This window comes from Caretta caretta, chromosome 10, assembly GCF_965140235.1.
Source record: "Caretta caretta isolate rCarCar2 chromosome 10, rCarCar1.hap1, whole genome shotgun sequence".
NCBI classification, from domain to species: Eukaryota; Metazoa; Chordata; order Testudines; family Cheloniidae; genus Caretta; species Caretta caretta.
Genome location: NC_134215.1, coordinates 49,570,718 through 49,587,719, shown reverse-complemented (window position 1 = coordinate 49,587,719; position 17,002 = coordinate 49,570,718). Strand labels below are relative to the sequence as shown.

General features: G+C 42.4%; 1 protein-coding gene across 13 annotated transcripts in view; it reads right to left on the bottom strand.

Moving 5' to 3' along the window:
* PEAK1 (pseudopodium enriched atypical kinase 1) overlaps nt 1–17,002 on the bottom strand; it is a 222,717-nt gene that overhangs the window by 32,657 nt on the left and 173,058 nt on the right. For 12 of the 13 annotated variants that reach the window (XM_075132975.1, XM_048866122.2, XM_048866120.2 and 9 more), the window contains 2 exons: nt 16,519–16,635; nt 14,259–14,455 (listed from right to left, as the gene is read on the bottom strand). In XM_075132975.1, the coding sequence (XP_074989076.1) occupies nt 14,259–14,455; nt 16,519–16,635 (314 nt within the window). The remainder of the gene's footprint in view (nt 1–14,258; nt 14,456–16,518; nt 16,636–17,002) is intronic. The other variant, XM_048866129.2, reaches the window with a different exon arrangement.

Genomic DNA, 17,002 nt, shown 5'->3' with positions numbered 1-17,002 from the left:
TACACTTGAGACCCTTACAGTGCTTTTTGAACATTCATGCATTAACCCTCACAACATCCTTCTGAGGTCATCACTAGGAACATCACTAAGGAACATCATTAAGTTAGCTTTAAAATGTCTGTAATTTTTTCCTCTCCAAGCTACTGATTTATTCTTCATACCTGGATTTGAAATCTTCTCTTGAATTAGCTTTGAATCGTAGTAATGTAGGGCTGAAATGGACCTTGAGAGATCATCAAGTCCAGCCCCCTCCACTGAAGCAGGACCAAGTAGGCCACCCCTGACAGCTGTTTGTCCAACCTGTGCTTAAAAACCTCCAATGATGGTGATTTTACAACCTCCCTTGGAAGCCTGTTCCAAGGCTTAACTAATTTTATAGTTAGAAAGTTTTTCTTAATATCTAACCTAAATCTCCCTTGCTGCAGATTAAGCCCAGGCCTTCTTGTCCCATTTCACCTGTTTCTAAGGGGACACTATTGATGGGAGGCAGTGAAATCATGCTTCTGAGGGACATGCAACTAACACACCAGGCACTATAAACTCCAACTTCATTCTATTCTCTATTTCTAAATCTTCTCTTAGCAAATAACATGCACTAATTTTATTTATCTTAATACTGCTGCTACATGACACCTTTCTTTTCTGTTATTTCTGTTCAGCAGCATGCACTGCCAAGTAGTTTGAGATACTATATATAAAGTGCTATAAAAATAATTGGAGATTTGACTGTACTTCAGAGAATCCCTCCTTCAAACCAAACAAATTCCTGAAACTGGTCACATATTTGGCTCATTAGCTAATGCCTGGTAAAATGTCTGACGTAGCCTCAAATATCATTCTGTGCACAGACATATTTCTGAGAGTCCTGTTTGCCTGCAAGAAATAACCTTTATTAGTTCAGTACGCTAATAAGGACAAACCCTTTAGGCCTTCCGCCCCACTCCATTGTCCCATTCTCATAATAATCTATACCTGATGCCCCTTTATTCTTTTAAGTCTTGTTCTAATTGTCTGTCATTACTATCTCTGGTCTAAAGAGAAAATACTTTGTGGAAAGACATTGGAATTCAAAACTACACTGAAAGTGTTAATTTTATCCTAATTTTTGATATTCCAAGGGATGGATAGGCTATTGCTATTCTTATTAATGCTGTCATTTCTTATTTTTCATTGTAGTGACCACAACAGTATCATAGATCTCCCAGAGCAGTAATGAAGGCAGATGAGGAGATTACTCACCTGTGCAGTAACTGACGTTCTTCGAGATGAGTGTACTCCAGGTGTTGGTGTGTCCATGCGCCTTCGCTTGGAGATTTTGATAGCAGTACTCGTACCGGTCATGCATGCGCAGAGCCTGCCCCCAGCGTTGAGTGTGCTTTAATAGTACGTGCGCACGACTGGTCTCCTCAGTTCCTTCTCCACAACGGGGGCTACTCCAACTCCGAAGTAGAGGGGAGGAGGGTGGGTAGTGGAGCACCCACAGGGACACTCACGTCAGTTACTGCACAGGTGAGTGACGACTTCTTCTTCTTCTTCTTCTTCTTGAGATGTCTCTTTGGGTGCTCCACGCCAGGTGACTTAAAAGCAGCATATCTCAAGGAGGTAGGGACTTTGGATCTGGTAGGAATGCGGTGGATAATACAGCTCTGCCCAATCGTGTATCAGTGAGAGGGCCTTGAGTAAGGGCATAATGCTTAACAAACGTGTGTTCAGAAGTCCAAATGGGCGCTTTACAGATGTCATCCCGAGGAACTTTGCATAGAAAAGCCACGGAGGTAGTTACAGATCTAGTGGAGTGAGTCCTGATGCAGGCTGGAGGAACTGCATCCTTTATTTCATAGCACAATCGGATACAAGCAGAGATCCAACTGGAAAGTCTCTGTGTAGAAATAGACGTCCCTTTGGAACATTTGCAATGGAGACAAAGAGTCTGGAAGAGCTCCTAAAGGGTCTGGTTCTCTATCCAAATAGAAGGACAAAGCCCTGCATACATCCAATGTATGCCTTGTGGATTCAAAGGAGTTTGCATGCGGTTTAGGAAAGAAGGTTGGTAGGTGTATAGGTTCATTGATGTGGAATGACGAATGCACTTTTGGAAGAAATTTGGGGTGTAGTCAGAGGGTAACTTTGTTCTTCAAAAGTATGTTGTAGGGTGGGTCCGCCATGAGAGCTGCTATTTCTCCTGTGCATCTGGTGGAGGTGATTGCCGCTAAGAATGCTGTTTTCATTGAGAGGTGTAAGAGGGAGCAAGTGGCTAGGGGCTCGAATGGTTGTTAAGTTAAGCAGGTTAATACTAAGTGAAGGTCCCAGAAAGGGGTAGGAGGTTTAATGTCCGGGTATAGGGATTGGACCCCTTTGAGAAAACGCTTGGTGATTGGATGAGGAAAAACAGAAGTATCGTCGATCTTGTCGTGAAAAGTTGTAATAGCATCTAAATGGACTTTGATGGAGCTGAAAGAAAGGCCAGATTGATTAAGGTCTAATAGGTAATCAAGTATGGACGGAAGAGGTGCAGAAGTGGGAAGAATTTGTTTGCTTGAACACCATTGTATGAATCGCTTCCACTTTCGAAGATAGGTGATGCGAGTTGATTGTGTTCTCTACGTGAGAGTACTCTTTGAACCTGTTCAGAGCATGCTAGTTCATTTTAGGAGAACTATGTAGGAACCAAGCTTTGAGGTGAAGCATGGATAGGCTGGGGTGAAGAAATCAGCCATGTTGCTGCGATAGGAGGTTCGGAGTGAGGGGCAATGAAATTGGTGGGCAAATTGACATTCTGGTGAGGAATGGATACCACGGTTGTCTGGGCCTCGATGGGGCAATCAGAATTAAGGTGGCACAATCTGTTTATATCTTTGTCAGAACTCTGAGGAGAACCGGTACTGGGGGAAATGCATACAGTAAGTCTTGATCCCATGAGATCAGGAAAGGATCTCCTAGAGAATGTTTGCCCAGTCCTGCTCTGGACCAAAATTTGGGACATTTCTTGTTCTTCACAGTTGCAAAGAGGTCCAGGGTTGAGTAGCCCTAAAAGCGGAATAAGTTGTGTATGACCGTTTTGTTTATCTCCCATTCATGATCCCAGGGAAAACGTCTGCTTAGTTCGTCCATGGTGGTATTCAGGACCCCGGGAAGATAGGCGGATGTTGTTTGCATGGCACCAATTCCAGTACTTCATAGCTTCTGTGCAAAGTGAATGAGATCGAGTCCCTCCCTGCCTGTTTACATAGAACATGCAGGCGATGTTGTCTGTCATTATCTGAACATGTTGGTTCTGAATGAATGGGTGGAAGTGATGGCAGGCGTTGCATATGGCTCGAAGTTCTAGGATGTTTATCTGTAGGGAGGTTTCGGTGGAAGACCATAGACCCTGGCTATGTGGTGGGACATGTGTGCTCCCCATCCTGTGAGGGATGCATCGGTAGTCATTATAAGGGATGGAGCATCCTGGAGAAAAGGGACTCCTGAGCAGAGGTTGGAGGGAACTGTCCACCATAGGAGGGAGTCTTTGACTCTGAAGGGTATGGATAGAGGCTTGTTTAGTGTGTGTACATTTGGTCTGTAAATTGTGGCCAATCACGCTTGGAAGCACCTCATGTATAGGCGTGCATTTTGACCATAAAACTACATGAGACCATGTGACCTAAGAGTTGCAGGCAGTCTCGAGCAGTGACCTGGGGACTGTTGCAAAGTTTTGTGACCAGGAGTTTTATTTAGTTGAAAAGGTCTAGTGGAAGACATGATATGCCCGTCAAGGAATTGGGTGCGCTCCTATGAACTCCAGTTGTTGGATAGGAGATAAGGTGGATTTGTTTTTGTTTATTTGTAGGCCAAGGGACAGGAAGCAAGCAATGGAGAGCCCCATGGATTGACGGAAATATTATAACCCCATTTCCTGAGGTAGGCAGTGACTACAGCTAGGAATTTGGAAAAAACATGGGGGGTGGGGGGAGGAATAGGCTGAAGGGCAACACCCTGTATTGAAAATGTGTCGAACTGAGGATAAAACATAGAAAACGTCTGTGGGCCAGATGTACAGTCACATGAAAATAGGTGTCCCATAGGACGAGGGCTGAAAACCAATCTCCCTGCTCCAGCACTGGGATTATGGTGGTGAGGGTAACCATTTTGAACTTTTGCTTTTTGATAAATTTGTTGAGCTGCCTGAGGTCAAGGATCGGTCACCATCCCCTGTTTTTTTTTTTCTGTTAAAAAGTAATGGGAATAGAAACCTTTCCCTCTGTGTTTTTCGGGCACGACTTTGACTGCTCCCAATTAAAGGAGATGTCGTACTTCTTGGAGGAGCAGTTGCTTGTGAGAGGAATCCCTGAGAGATGGGGAGAGTGGGTGGGTGGGAGGCAGGGATAGGAAAGGGATGGAATAGCCAATTGTGACAACCTCTAAAGGCCACTTGTAGGTGGTAATGTTCTGCCATTGATGGGAGAATGGGTGTAGGCAGTGTCCAAAAATAGGGGCAGGCGGTGTAAGCGCTGAAGTGGGAGTGTTGTTTTCTATATCCTCGACCAAGACTTCAAATTTGCTTATTAGTTGGAGGGGGTTGCTATGCTGCTGAGGAGTTGGGATGGCGGCGCTGGTATCTGGGTCTCTGGCATTGCTGTTGTTGTTGCTCATGTGATCTATGGAATTTCTCGGTGTATGTAGGGTAGTGTGGTCACTGGTAAGATTGGTATCTATATTGTCGCCTTCTGGTCACAGGGGTTTGGATTCCTAGAGACCAGAGAGTTGCCTTTGAGTCCTTCATGGAATGAAGTACATCATTCGTTGTGGGGGCAAAGAGTTTGTCGCCATTCAAGGGGAGATCCTCAATGGTACTCTGGACCTCCCGAGGAAAGGAAGAGGACAAGAGCCATGAACCTTGGTGCATCACAACTGCTGTGGCAGGGGATCTTGCTGCAGTATTGGCCACATTGACGGCAGCTTGAAGAGCGGTACGGGAGATCATTTGTCCCTCGGATACTATGGCTTTAAATCATTGTTTCTTTTCTTCTGGAATGTCATCAATAAAGTCCATGAATTTACTGTAATTTTTGTGGTAATATTTTGCCAGAATGGCTGTATAATTAGCAATGCGAAATTGTAATGTGGAAGACGCTTATACCTTACGTCTGAGCAGATCTATTTGCTTACTGTCCTTGTCGGATGGAGCGGGGAAACTGGCGTTTGTTCTTTTGTTTGACTGCATCTACTACCAGCAAGTTTGGCATTGGATGAGTGAAAAGGAATTCAGAACCCTTGGAAGGAATAAAGTACTTCCGATCTGCTCACTTACAGGTAGGTACGCTTGCAGCCGGAGTTTGCCAGATGGCCTTGGCAGGTTCCAAAAGGGCTGCATTGATAGGTAATGCAATCCTAGAAGAAGAAGAGGGCTGCAGGATGTCAGTTACTTCATGTTGCTCTTCAGAAACTTCCTGCAGGTTAATTCTTAGAATTCTTAGCTCACTGACAACTCTTTCAAAGACATCCTGAAATGTTGAGAAGTCATCCGAAGACGTAGGGGGAGGAGGAAGCAATGCTTCATCAGGCAGAACAACTGGGTCTACTGGGTTAGAGGCAGGCCGTGACTGATCCTGCGGTTGTGACGGGGCTGCCTGGTGTCTTGAGTCAGTGGCAGGTTCGTCAACTGGTGGTACCGAGCAGGTCTCGCACCTGGCTATGGCATAACGAGTGTGGTCCCGAGTATAAGGTGCCCATGGAGCCCAATATTGCCACTGTGGTGGGAAGGGCACGGGTGGTGCCATCCAGGGGTTTACGCACCATGGGGCAGGATACTGGGAGTAGGACGAGATAGCTTTTCTATGACCTTTATTGATTGGGGTCTGTGGATGGGAGATCTGATAGGGTGAAAATTCTCCCTGCAGCCCAGATTCCTCATCATGGGAAGAAAGCTGTCTGGACCTTGCCTGAGTATCTGGAGAGAAGTAGGTGTTAAGTAGGGGTGACTGCAAGAGAGGTGACACCAGCAGGTCCCTTGACTGTGTGATTTGCGGTGCTGCAGCGCCTCTGTGAGGTGAGGTCTGCGCGAGAGGAATTTGCTGTGAAGAAGGGTTCCTCTGCACGAGTGTCCTGAGCCTTCTGTCAGTGCCAGCCAGCTCAAAGGATGATGGTGCTGGGAGAGTGAGAACAGCCTGAACTTGCTGCAGTGGGCACATTTTTGGGGGATGTGGGACTCCCCCAAACATTTGATACATATTGAGTGGCCATCTGAAAGAGGTTGACATCATTGCAGGTAGAGCAGCGCTTAAAGCCTGGAGAGCCAGACATGTCGGAAGTGGCTGCTGCTGGGAGGAACAAAAAGGTTTTTTTGGGTTTTTTTTTTCGGTTTTAAAAGAAAAAGAGAAGGGAAAACGGTATCTAACTATTACTGAGAAGCTAAACTAAGAGGGAAATTATTTGAACAAAGGGAGAGAAAAATTCTCTGTTGAGTCTGCTGAGCTCTGTCTCAGGCTGGGGACGGTAGAGAAGGAACTGAGGAGGCCAGTCGCGCATGCGTATTAGTAAAGCATGCTCAACGTGTGGGGCAGGCTCTGCGCGTGCGCAACTGGTACGAGTATAGCTGTCAAAATCTCCAAGCGATGGTGCAGGGACGCACCAACACCTGGAGTGGAGCACCCACAGGGACTTCTCTCGAAGAAGAAGAACTGGATACATAGAGATGACATGTCTGAGATACATGAGGTCCACAAAAAAAGAAAAGTGGTAAAACCATTCCAGTTTGAAGAGGAGAAAATAAAGTCTGCTTTTTTGAAAGAGTCTTGGCAGGTTCATTCAAGAGGACAAGGAACATCATGATGCTGGACTATTTCCAGAATAAGAAGGAAATGAAATTTGAGGACCAACAGTTTCAAAGAAAAATCTTCGATAAGTACATAAGGTCTCAGTAAATGAAGACAGCAAAGCTGACCTGACAACTGACCTCTGCACCTATGCCTGTACCACTTACCCTCCACAACACAGTTAATTAATCAAGACAATTCTACTACCTAGACTACCACTAAGTCTCCAACTTATTCATATCCATTACCCAAACATTCCACCCTTTCACTCCCCCAAAGAAAGGAAAATTAATATCCAGGAGATGTCTGGTATGGCCAGATGCAATATTATCCCCCAATTGCCCTTATTTTTATAAATATGCTCCACTGGCTTGGATATTGCAGCTGGTCTGCATGTATGTATTTGTATCATAAAGTAGATTCTGGAAAAGATTCTTTGTGTGATTAGCAGATCAGCTGGACTGATCTTTAATATTAATACAATAATAATTCACTCCTTGATACATTTTGACTTTAACTAATACAAATTACTAACAAACCATGAGAAAAACACATAACTATCAACAGTATAATCCGTCCTTTCACAAAAGCATAGAAAGCACTTCATAGTAGCAGTTGCTGATAAATGCCCAGTCAATGCATCCATGCTACTACACTGTGAAATTACTCCTCGTACAAATTAAGTGAATTAAATAATTACACAATAATTAATAAAGAGAAATCCACCTCCAAAATAGTAATACATGATTTCTAACTAAAGGAAAAGGAACGTTTAGTTAACCGATATGCATGATATATCCCCAGTTCCTCACCATCAATTTGTGAGAGGTTGCACAGAGCTGTTCTATATATGGGCTGCATGTGCCAATATAAGTAACAGCTATGAGTAAGTTTGATCAGGTCAACTTTTCCACATACACACAGTCAAACACACAGAGATAACAGATTATAAAGTCAAAAATCACTATGAAGTCAGATAGTCTAGTCTTACCTCCTGCATAACACAGGCCACAGGACTCCCCTGGATTAATTCTTGTTTGAACCGGAGCATATCTTTTAGAAAAACATCCAAATTTGATTTAAAAATTTCCAGTGAAGGGGAATCCAACACTAACCTTGGCAAATTATTCCAGTGGTTAATTACCCTCACATTGAGATGACAAGTAGGAAAGGTATGGGGGGGTCAAATGTTCCCCCCGAGATTGGCATGCTTGGGGCGGGAGGTAGGGTTGCCAACTATCTAATCACACAAACCCAAACACCCTTGCCCCGCCCCTTCCCCAAGGCCCCGCCCCTGCCATGCCCCTTCTCAGAGACACTGCCCCACTCACTCCATTGCTTGCTCTCCCCCATCCTCACTGACTTTCTTTCACTCAGCTGGGGCAGAGGTCTGGGGTGCAAGCTCTGGGAGGGAGTTTGGGTGCTGGAGGGGGCTCAGGGCTGGGGCAGGGGGTTGGGGTATGGGAGAGGGTGCTGGATGCAAGCTGTGGGAGGGAGCTCAGGACTAGGGCTGGGGATTTGGGTGTGGGAGGGGGTTTGGAGTGCTGGCTCAGGGCTGGGGCAGGTGGTTCGGGTGCAGGAGGGGGTTCGGGGTGCGGGCTCTGGCTGGACGGCGCTTACCTTGGATGGCTCCTGGTCGGCAGCGCAGCAGGACTAAAGTAGGCTCCCTGCCTGCCCTGGCCCTGTGCCTCTCCTGGGAGCGGCCGGCACATCCCTGTAGCCCCTGTGTGGAAGGACAGGGGGCTCTGTGAGCTGCCCCTGCCTGGAGGCACTGTCCCTGCAGTTCCCATTGGCCGCAGTTCCTGGCCAATGGGAGCTGCAGAGTTAGCACTCCGGGCAAAGGCAGTGCACAGAGACCCCTGCCCCCTCCCCAGGGGCTGCAGGGATGTGCCAGCTTCTTCCGGGAGCAGCGCAGAACCAGGGCAGGCAGGGAGCCTGCCTTAGTCCTGCTGTACCACCAGACATTTAGCGCCTAAAATCTTCCAGTTTGGCTTCAGTAGCCTCCAGGAGATAGAGCCAGATTCTGGGAGATTCCCGGCAAAACTGTGAGGGTTGGCTCATCCTTCTCGCCCTGCTCCTGCTCCTCAGCATATGTGGCTGCTCTCCCCGGCAGCTGGGGGGCGGGGGAAAGGGAAGAGTGTGACGGAGCCACTTCTGCCTGAGAGAGCCTGCCTGAGAGGCAACAGTGGCCCGCTCCCTGCCCGGACTTAGCTTCAAGGGACAGGGGCTGAGCATGCCAGGGGAGTGGGGAGCCCTGGCTCACTCGGCCCGTCCCCAGCAGCTGAGCCCAGGCAGGGAGTGGGCCACCACTGCCTCCCAGCCAGGCCCTTCAGGCAGAAGTGGCTCCGTCCGTTCCCGCCCGGCTGCAAGGGAGAGCGGCTGAATGTGCAGGGGCAGAGGGAGGTGGCAGGGAGAGAAGGACAGAGCCCCCCTATCTCTGGTAACGTGGGATGGGGGAGCGTGGCAGTCCCAACCTGGGCACAGGGTGGGAGGGAGGGGTCACTGGGCAGAGGAGACATGTGGGATGGTCACATGTCCTCCCCTTTAGATTGTGCCCCCCCAGTAGGGGGAAGCATGAGTTGTTTATGCCCTCATTGTTAAAAATGTGCACCTTATTTCTAGTCTAAATTTGTCTAGCTTCAATTTCCAGACATTGAATCTTGTTATGTCTTCATCTGCTAGACTGAAGACCCCATTATCAGTGTTTTGTAACCTATGTAATTCTCTACAGACTGCGATAAAATCACCCTTTAACCTTCAGTTTGATAAGCGAAATAGATTGAGTTCTTTCAGTCTTTGACTCTAAGGCATGTTTTCAATCCTTTAATCATTCTCATGGCTCTTCTCTGAATCCTCCTTAATTTTTCAATATCTTTCTTGAACTGTGTACATCAGAATTGGACACAGTATTCCAGCAGTGGTCAGACCAGTGCCAAATACAGAGTTAACATTGCTTGTACTTGATATTTCCCTTTTTATGCATCCATGGATTGCATTCACCTTTTGGCCGAGTGTTGCACAGGGAGCTCATGTTCTGCTAATTATCCACCACAACTCCCAAGTCTTTTCCAGAGCCACTGCTTCCCAGGATACTCTGCCATCCTGTAGGTAAGTCCTTCATTCTTTGTTCCCGAGTGCTTTTGAGAATACTACTCTACATGTGTAACTACCTGACTGCATATGCAAATTTGTCAAGCCTAAAATTATTCTAGACATAAAATTTCAGGTGCAAAATCAGAGGCCAGGTTGAGGCTTTTTAGAAAGACAAGGGCATAATGTCTCTTTCAAAAACAGACATACAAAATTTTCGTAAAAAGTCCTTAAAAAGGAGCATTTTGGGTATTGTCCCAAATATCTCTATATTTACACAGATTTTTAATTTTTATGTAGCCCAGGCACAAGAACAGTTCTTCTGGTTTAATATATATCTCTAATTACTTCAAAAGCTGCATTACTTACACAAGAGAATATTCTCTTGTCGGATGTGAATTACAAAGTTAAGATGTGTGCTACCTGTAAAAACAAAAACAAACACCCCCCCCATAAGAATATGTAAAAATAAAATGTAGTGTGCATTTGCAGAAGATGAGTTTTAAACTTCAGTAACTATGCTGCTGTTAAATTACTCTTATTATTTTTATCTACCCAGGATAAAGACCATTTTTACGTTACAGATAGAGTGTGCCGCAAACTGTATTTTGAACTGAAATAGTCCTACTTACAAGTACCCCCCAAAACATCCAAGCTAGTAAACTACAAGGGCTATATTCTAGTTTTAGTTACATCAGTGAAAATCTGAAGTAACTCCACTGAAGTCAATGGAGTTACTGTAGAGTTATTCTGCTGTAGCTGAGATCAGAATCTGGCTCCTATTTTTTTTTTTAACACTTAGGTAACAAACAATGAAACCAACCCCCCTCCCCTTCCCCCCCAATTATACAAATTCAATTTTTGGAGTATACTAGGTAAGTATCAATCAGTTTGAAACCCCAGGAGACAGGTATTTATTTAAATGGAAGAGCTATACCAACCCTACCACAACTATGATAACATAATAAGTCAAAATTATTTATGTATTTACTATGATCTACCAGTACAAACATTCCATTGTAAATCTGAACTAGAGAAATAAAACTGTAGGTGCAAGTTTCAGTGAAGAAGGCACTGAGTCAAATCAAAGTATATCATTTTTTTTCTTCTTCCCACTCAGACACAAGTACAATTTATTGACTGCATAGAATAAATAGCATTTGTCATTTGGCAGTTGTGAAACCTAAAAAGAAAGAGGAATTATTCATAAAACCTCCCAACCTGGCCCTCACTTGATCAGTACTAGAAGGAGGGGTGAGTGAACAAACCAGCAAAGAAAAGTTGCATTGGAGCCAGAGAATTCCATGCCATTTATGGCAGCATTGCTTTTTACAGCTTAGGCTTGTCAGACCAAGCCTAAGGTTATCTATTAACTCCTTCACATCTGGAAACCTAACTTAGGTGACTGAAAATCTGAGAGAAATCTGAGAAAGAGAAATACTGTCTGCTCCAAATAAAAGCCAAGGGATACCATTTTACATAACTTTATACTGGGGTATTAATATGTGGGAAATATACTGGCAAAACAGACTGATTGATCTGAAATTCTATCACCACATTTCAGATGAGTCTATCACCTCTTTACTATTACTATTATCATTATTTAGTATCTGTATTACCGTAGTACCTCAGAGCCCTAGTCATGGACCAGCACCCCATTGCTTTAGGCACCCAACAAACACACAACAAAAAGACAGTCCCTCTGCAAAGAGCTTACAATCTAAGTATATGAGACAACAGATGGGTAGACAGACAGACAGACAGACAGATAGGGGAGTATATGGAAACAATGAGTCAATACTGCCAGCATGATAGGCAGGGGTCTCAGCACATGAAAAGCAGAGCCATTGCCAAGTGTTTTATAGACATCACAGATAAGGAGAGTTTTAAGGAGAATTTTGAAGAAGGAGAATGAGTAGTTTTGCAGATGTTTACGGGGAACACCTCCTCAGTGTGTAGGGCAGTATGGGAGAAAGAAAAAGGTGCTTGTCTGAAAATTTAACAAGTGAGCAATGGAGGCTGTCATCATGGGCCGACCAGAAGTGAGTGTGGATTGTGAATGAGAGATGATATGCAGGGTGGGAGTGATTATGAAGGATCTTGAAAGTGAATGTAAGCAGCTTATGTTTGATGTGATGGAGAGGGGGAACCACTGGACGGATGCAAAGAGAGCTGCTCTTGCCTCCCTGAGCTGTCAAGGGGGAGTTCCCCAGGGAAAAAGGATTGAGCATCCTGTGACTTACTGAAGAAAGAATCAGTCTTTACACCATGAGGCATGTTTGTTCTAAAATCTGAGGCCTAGTCTACACTAAAAAATTAAGTCAGCTTAACTGTGTCACTCTGGAGTGTGAAAAATCCACACTCCGAGTGGTATATTTAAGCTGATCTAACCCCCAGTGTAGATAGCACTAAGTTAACAGAAGAATTCCTCCATCAACCTAGCTATCGCCTCTTGGGGAAGTGAATTACCTATGCTGATGGGAAAACCCTTCCTATTGGCAGATGTAGTGTCTACACTGAAATGCTACAGCGGCGCAGCTGCGTTGCTGTAGCATTTTAAATGTAGATGTAACCTGTAATAACTGTCATCAGCATTAAAACCTTTCATGAGAAACTTAAGCTGAAATGTATGAAATGGCTCAGGAGGACATTCTCAATGTCGCTATTTAAAAGGCATTTTTAATATAAGTAGTCCTTCAATAGAATGAAACCTAAGGGCTGAATGGAAGCTGTCACATAAGAAGCCACTGGCAATGAGTGGTATTTCACACCTCGAGGGATTTAAAATTTCCATACCAGATGTCATCATGATCATGGGACAGGGCTATCCAGACTACAAATGGCACCTGTAGTATAGAGATGTTAGTGAACCAGATCCACTGACTTGGCTGTCTTTGTAGTGCAGCTGTGCCCTAATTTATTTAAAAAAAAACCAAAAAACACATGCTTAAAACCACAACTAGCCATCATGCCTTTGAACAATTCCATGGGAGAGCCCAAACTTTGAGTTTCCTCATCTCAGCTGGAGCATTTTATTACATTAATAATAAATAAATACATATTAAGAGTTACATTATGCTTTTCATCTTCAAAGTGATTTATAAACAATAACTAAGCAATGCTTCATTTGTGGAACTGAGTCAGCCAGTTGTCTGCTATTTAGCCAATAACAACCACAATACTTTCACTGAATATTTACCACTCACCTATCTATAGAATTTATACAACCGAAGGCTTCAAAATTTAGGCCTTGATCATGCAAACACATGTCAACATGCTTAACGTTACACTTGGGAGCAGCCCCATTGCAGTCAGCCAGTCTCATCATATGCAAAAAGCAAAACATGCTTAAATGTCTGCAGGACTGGGGCCTTAATGAAAATCTTTCAGCATTTTGATTAGTATCACATATATTTGAAAATAAAGGAAGTACAAAATAGGTCGGTTTTGATTGTTTTTGTTTTACTAGGAAATCTATATGCTCATATCTCTATTTTCACAATACTTTTAAATAAAAATCCTTTAAAAAATCTATTGTGCCTATAATATTGCTGTCACTTGTTGATAATGTTGTTTTAATGCTGGTAACTTCCCTCCTTTGGCCTCTCAGAAAAACATCCACAAAAACCCAAACAGCTACAACTCTTTAATATGGGACAGGAATTCACTGATGGCTGGATGCATGATGCAGCATGTTCTTCAGAACATACATCTTTTCAATTGGTCTGCAAGATTAAAAGTAAACTAACTTTTTTAGAATAAAATTCAATTATATTCTTATTTACCAAGATGCTTCAAAATATGCCAGGAATCATCATCTAGATTGTAAAAGAAAAAGTTCTACATTTCACTAAAGATATCAGGAAAAATATTTTAGTATAATAATTGTTCTGAAAGAGTTAAATAATCTATACAACAGTTATTTCAAAACTTTTCTCTGGTAAAATGACTTTGAAAATATAAGAATATGGAAAAATTGTGGCTCTCTCAAAAGGCATCTCTTACACAAGACATTTAACATAGATAACCCAAAGACTATTTTTTGTATTTTTACAAATATTCCCCCTACCCTCAATTTTAAATAATTTATTGAAAGTTTAGAAATGAAATTCTTACTGAATTTTGGATAAGTCTTTATTTCATCACTGGCTTCCTTCTGCAGGTTGCTCATAAAGCATGAGACAATAGCATCTTTTTTCAACAAAGAACTGTAAACTGATATTTAAAAAGTAGGTGAAGTTTGGGGTCAGTGTTTCTTTAAGAACGCTATTTTTTCAAAAGGGTGTCAGGTGATCTAAGAGATGATAGGGCTCACATGAAGATAAGCCATCTAAGTGGGATGGAGGCTGAAGTTTGTCTTGTAAATGCACTTACCTAAATTGCTGTATGTAGCACTGCAAGGGCTCAAGTCAGAAGAATCTGAAGTTTCCTCATTTTCTTCTTGCCCTTGTGGGACATGGGAAGTTGACACTGGTATGACCGAGGCATTGCCACCAATGTCCTGCTTCACAAACACAGCTCTTGGAATCTGAGGAGACAAATCTTCCACTGTGGTCTCATCTGGCAATTGACTGAAACAAACAAACAAAATTCACCTGGTGGCCAAAGCTACCTGCCATATGTTATTAGTAAAACACTAGGTTTGGAATAATAAAATGCCTTTAGGTAAAAGGCAAAGAACTGGGAAATGGAAACAAAAATGTGTCCCTTTCATCTCTCCAAATTTTTTACAATGACTTTCTAGCAAGTTGTTTTTCTTTCTCCTCACTAAAGTGCATTCACTTTTCACTACAGTATTAATGGTAGGAAATATCTTTCGTACCAAAGTATCACAAAATGTTTCACACAATTGAGTATAGTCAATACATGTAAGTACATGCAATGCACAGACATAACAATACTGTACATTGTACAGCATCTGTAGGATTTATAGGGCAGCAACAGTGATTAAGGTTTGTTTTTAAACCAATTAGAAGGACTTTGCTTTAATGAGAGTTATACATTTACGCAGAGAAGAATATACTCCTAAACTCTCTAGGAAATGCATAAAACTTTAAAGCTACATTTTCAAATTCTGGCAACATAATAGGAATTGTCACACTGGAACACAGACCAATGAGTCCATCTCATCCAGCATTCTGTCTCCTTATAGTGACCTGCACAAAATATTTCTGAGGATTAAAACCCAGGCAATAATGCATCAAGCAATGCTAGGGGATATTTCTCCTTCTCTGCTCCCAACTGGTGGGAGTCTTCTTAATCAAATTGTGAAGACTGATAGCTTTACATCATAATAAAACTGTGAAAATAAACTATTTAGTCATTTTACAAGTGTTATATTTATAGAATATAGTTCAAAATGATGCAAAATATATACCAAATAAAAATTAGTAATGTCCAGGTTTACCCAATGAATTACTGCCTATTGCAGTTATATCAGCAATTGTCAAGAATGGTGCCATTTATAACATTTTAGACATTGGTTAATGACATTTCTGTGTCTACACACATATACACACATTAGGGATCAACTTTGGAGAGTAAAATCTCAGTAGCTCTCATGATTTGGTCCTGATCCTGAAAGATACTGAGAACCCGTAACTTCCATTGACTTCAACAGAAGTTTAGGGCAGACACTTCACCAAGGAGAGACTTAGAACCTCCCAGGATCTGGCCCTATATTTGTATATCAGTGTATCTTTTAAAATGAAAACTCAGAGCTCAATCCAAACTTCTGATGAGCTGGAACACAAGTATATATTTTGTAAACCTGCCCCATTGTGCTTGTGTACACAGCACAGCAGCCGATTTTCCATGATACACTGGTGATCTTACATTTGCATATCAGAAGGAAGACTGTGCCCTTACAGACCTGTTATGAATTGTAAAAAAAAGTTTCTATACCAACTCAAAACTGACAGGCCATAGAGTACAAAATGCAGTCTCCCAACCAATCTATAGTCAGACTACAAACACTAAAACATGCTTGTACTTTGCATAATACAAAATTCCATGTATAGTACGCACATGCTACTTCAAATTTCATACTTGTGCAATTTTAAGTGCAGACTTATGAAAACAAGAACCATCAAAACATATTAGTAACAGAGCAGAGACAAAATGGCTAAGTTCAAAAAGCTGTAATTTTAATCATTTAGTGTCAAAATCATTGATCACTTTTTATTAACATGCATGGGAATGGTGCAGACAGCACATTATATGCATCAAAAGATGTGCACATTAAAGAGTTAACCAAAGGCATTTCAAATTAAGACATACATTAAATCAAAGCAGGTACAACGTTCTTAAAACCAAAGAAATCATCTTAAAGACCTGAGGTTATCCTACCACCAACAAATCTTATACATACCTGTATGTATCTCTCCAGTAAAAATATATTTGTTCAAAATAAATGGTCTATAATAGGTCTGCTATTCTGATACTACTATGTAACAGAAATTCTCGTATCTTATAAAACAATTTTAGTATTGAATGGCAAGGTACAGAATACACTAATTCCCAGTCCCAGACACATGCATGCACATACATTAAATCTAAGTTCAGAAGCATTTGCCAAACAAAGAATATCAACAGCAAGAGACAGAGAAATAGAGAAAAAAAAAAGTGAACTCACCCACTATACTCACTCACACAATTCCCCATTAAAGGAAATTCTCTCAGGACCTTCTTGAGTCTTTTAATCATGTCTTGAAACTCTGGTGAGCCATTGATTCCACAGTGTTCTGGTGTGCTACAAGTTGTGCAAGCTGTGAGCAACAAGGCTGAACTCTGCACGCAGTGATATCACCTACTGCACCTTGATGTTTACTTTAGGGGGTTGGTCTGAGGGATTTGCTAGTATACTTTAAGGAATGTACTATTATCTAAGTTATAGCCCAGCCTTCTTAACTCTCTCACTGCTGTAACACATGAAATATAGTTTAAGTTCTACTGGAACACTATTTTATTCTGCCATGTATCACATTAACTAGTCAAGTGAGAACAGTTTCAACTGTAGCTAACACCAAATGTGTTGTAAGCCTTTAAAGAGCTCTAACTAACCTAACTTTAAAAGTCTGTGAAAATTTTAATCTGTATTCAAAGTGATATTAATATCT